The sequence below is a fragment of the Schistocerca gregaria genome, unplaced genomic scaffold (genome assembly GCF_023897955.1).
Source record: "Schistocerca gregaria isolate iqSchGreg1 unplaced genomic scaffold, iqSchGreg1.2 ptg001843l, whole genome shotgun sequence".
NCBI classification, from domain to species: domain Eukaryota; kingdom Metazoa; phylum Arthropoda; class Insecta; order Orthoptera; family Acrididae; genus Schistocerca; species Schistocerca gregaria.
In genome coordinates, this window is record NW_026063092.1 from 1 (window position 1) to 2,211 (window position 2,211).

A 2,211-nucleotide genomic window follows, 5' to 3' on the forward strand; every position below is an offset into this window, starting at 1 on the left:
CAAGGTGTGCTGTCGTTGCAAGGTGTGCTGTCTTGGCAAGTTGTGGTGTCTTAATCTGATGTCTTGGCGAGATGTCCTGTCTTGGTAAGGCGTGCTGTCTTGGCAAGGCATGCTGTCTTGACAAGGCGTGCTGTCTTTACAAGGCGTGCTGTCTTGGCAAGGCATGCTGTTTTGGCAAGGCGTACTCTCTTCGCAAGGCATGCTGTCTTGCACAGTCATGCTGTTTTGGAACGAAGTGCAATTATGTCAAGCCATGCTGTCTTGTCAAGGCCCTCTGTCATGGCCAGGTGTGCTGTATTGGCCAGGTGTGCTGTCTTTGTAAGGTGTGCATTCTTGACAACTCGCGCTTTCTTGACATGGCGTGCTGTTTTGGCAAGTCGTCGTGTCTTGGCAAGGTGTGCTAACTTGGCAAGGCGTGCTGTCTTGTCAAGGCATGCTGTATTTGCAAGGACTGCTGTATTGGCAAGGTGTGCTCTATTTGCAGGGTTGCTGTCTTGGCAAGGCGTGCTGTCCTGGAAAGGCACGCTGTCATGGCAAGGCGTATTGTCCTGGCATGGCGTGCTGTCCTGGCAAGGTGTGCTGTTTTATCAAGGCGTGCTGTCTTGGCCAATCGTGCTTACTTGGACAGACGTGCAGTTTAGTCAAGTCGTTCTGTCTTGTCAAGGAGTTCTTTCTTGGCCAGGCTTGCTGTATTGGGGAGGTGTGCTGTCTTGGTGTCTTGTCTTGGCGAGGCGTGCTGTCTTGGCAAGGCGTGCTGTCCTGGCAAGGCGTGCTGTCTTGGCAAGGTTTGCTGTCTTGGCAAGGTGTGTTTCTTTGGCAAGGCATGCTGTCGTTGCAAGGCGTGCTCACTTGGCAAGTCACGCTGTCTTGGTCTCCTGTCTTGGCGAGCTGTGCTGTCATTGCAAGGCGTGCTCCCTTGGCAAGGCATGCTGTCTTGGCAAGGCATGCTGTCTTGACAAGGCATACTGTCTTGACAAGGCGTGCTGTCTTGGCAAGGCGTGCCGTCTTGGCAAAGCGTACTGTCTTTGCAAGGCATAGTGTCTTGACAAGGCGTGGTGTCTTGGCAAGGCATGCCGTCTTGGCAAGGCATACTGTCTTTGCAAGGGGTGCTGTCTTGGCAAGATGTGCTGTCTTGGCAAGGTGTGCTGTCTTGGCATAGCATGCTGTCTTCTCAAGGTATACTGTCTTGGCAAGGTGTGCTGTCTTGACAAAGCGTGCTGTCTTGGCAAGGTGTGCTGCCTTTGCAAGATGTGCTTTCCTGGCGAGGCGTGGTGTCTTGGCAAGGTGTGCTGTCTTGGTGTGGTGTGTTATCTTGGCAAGGCGTGTTGACTTGGCAAGGCGTGTTGACTACGCAAGGCTTGCTCTCTTGGCATGTTGTGCTGTCTTGACAAGGTGTGCTGTATTGACAAGGGGTGCTGTCTTGGCAAGGCGTGTTGTCTTGGCAAGGCATACTGCTTCGGATGGTGTGGTGTCTTGGCAAGGAGTGCTGTCTTGGCAAGGCATGCTGTCTTGGCAAGGCGTGCTCTCTTGGCAAGGCATGCTGTCTTGGCAATGTGTGCTCTCTTTACAAGGCGTGCTGTCTTGGCAATGCGTGCTGTCTTGGCAAGGCATGCTGTCTTTGCAAGGTGTGCTGTCTTGGTGTCTTGTCTTGGCGAGGCGTGCTGTCATGGCAAGGCGTGCAGTCTTTGCAAGGCGTGCTGTCTTGGCAAGGCGTGCTCTCTTGGCAAGGCGTGCCTTCTTGGCAAGGCATGATGTCTTGGCAAGGTGTGATGTTTTGACAAGGCGTGCTGTCTTGGCAAGGTGTGATGTTTTGGTGAGGTGCTTGTCTTGGCAAGGTGTGCTGTCTTCGCAAGGCATGCTGTCTTCGCAAGGCGTGCTGTCTTGGTGTCTTGTCTTGGTGAGGAGCGCTGTCTTGGCAATGCGTGCTATCTTTGCAAGTCATGCTGCCTTGGCAAGGTGTGCTCTCTTGGCAAGGCGTGCCTTCTTGGCAAGGCATGATGTCTTGGCAAGGTGTGATGTTCTGCAAGGCATGCTGTCGTTGCAAAGCGTAATGTCTTGGCAAAACTTGCTGTCTTGGCAAGGTGTGCTTTTTTGGCAATTCGTGCTGTCATTGCAAGACGTGCTATCTTCGCAAGGCATGCTGTCTTTGCCTGCTGTCTTGACAAGTCGTGGTCTCTTGGCAAGGCGTGCTGTTTAGACAAGGCGTGATGT

At 53.1% G+C, this 2,211-nt stretch overlaps 1 protein-coding gene across 1 annotated transcript; it reads right to left on the reverse strand.

Moving 5' to 3' along the window:
- Positions 1–620: 620 nt before the first annotated feature.
- Positions 621–1,857, reverse strand: LOC126334494 (uncharacterized; the record flags this gene model as incomplete). The annotated part of the gene is made up of 2 exons (XM_049996847.1): positions 1,352–1,857; positions 621–1,258 (listed from the first exon to the last, which is right to left on the reverse strand). Coding segments are annotated over exons 1-2 (1,144 nt in total), but the record flags the coding sequence as incomplete, so codon positions are not given.
- Positions 1,858–2,211: the final 354 nt, after the last annotated feature.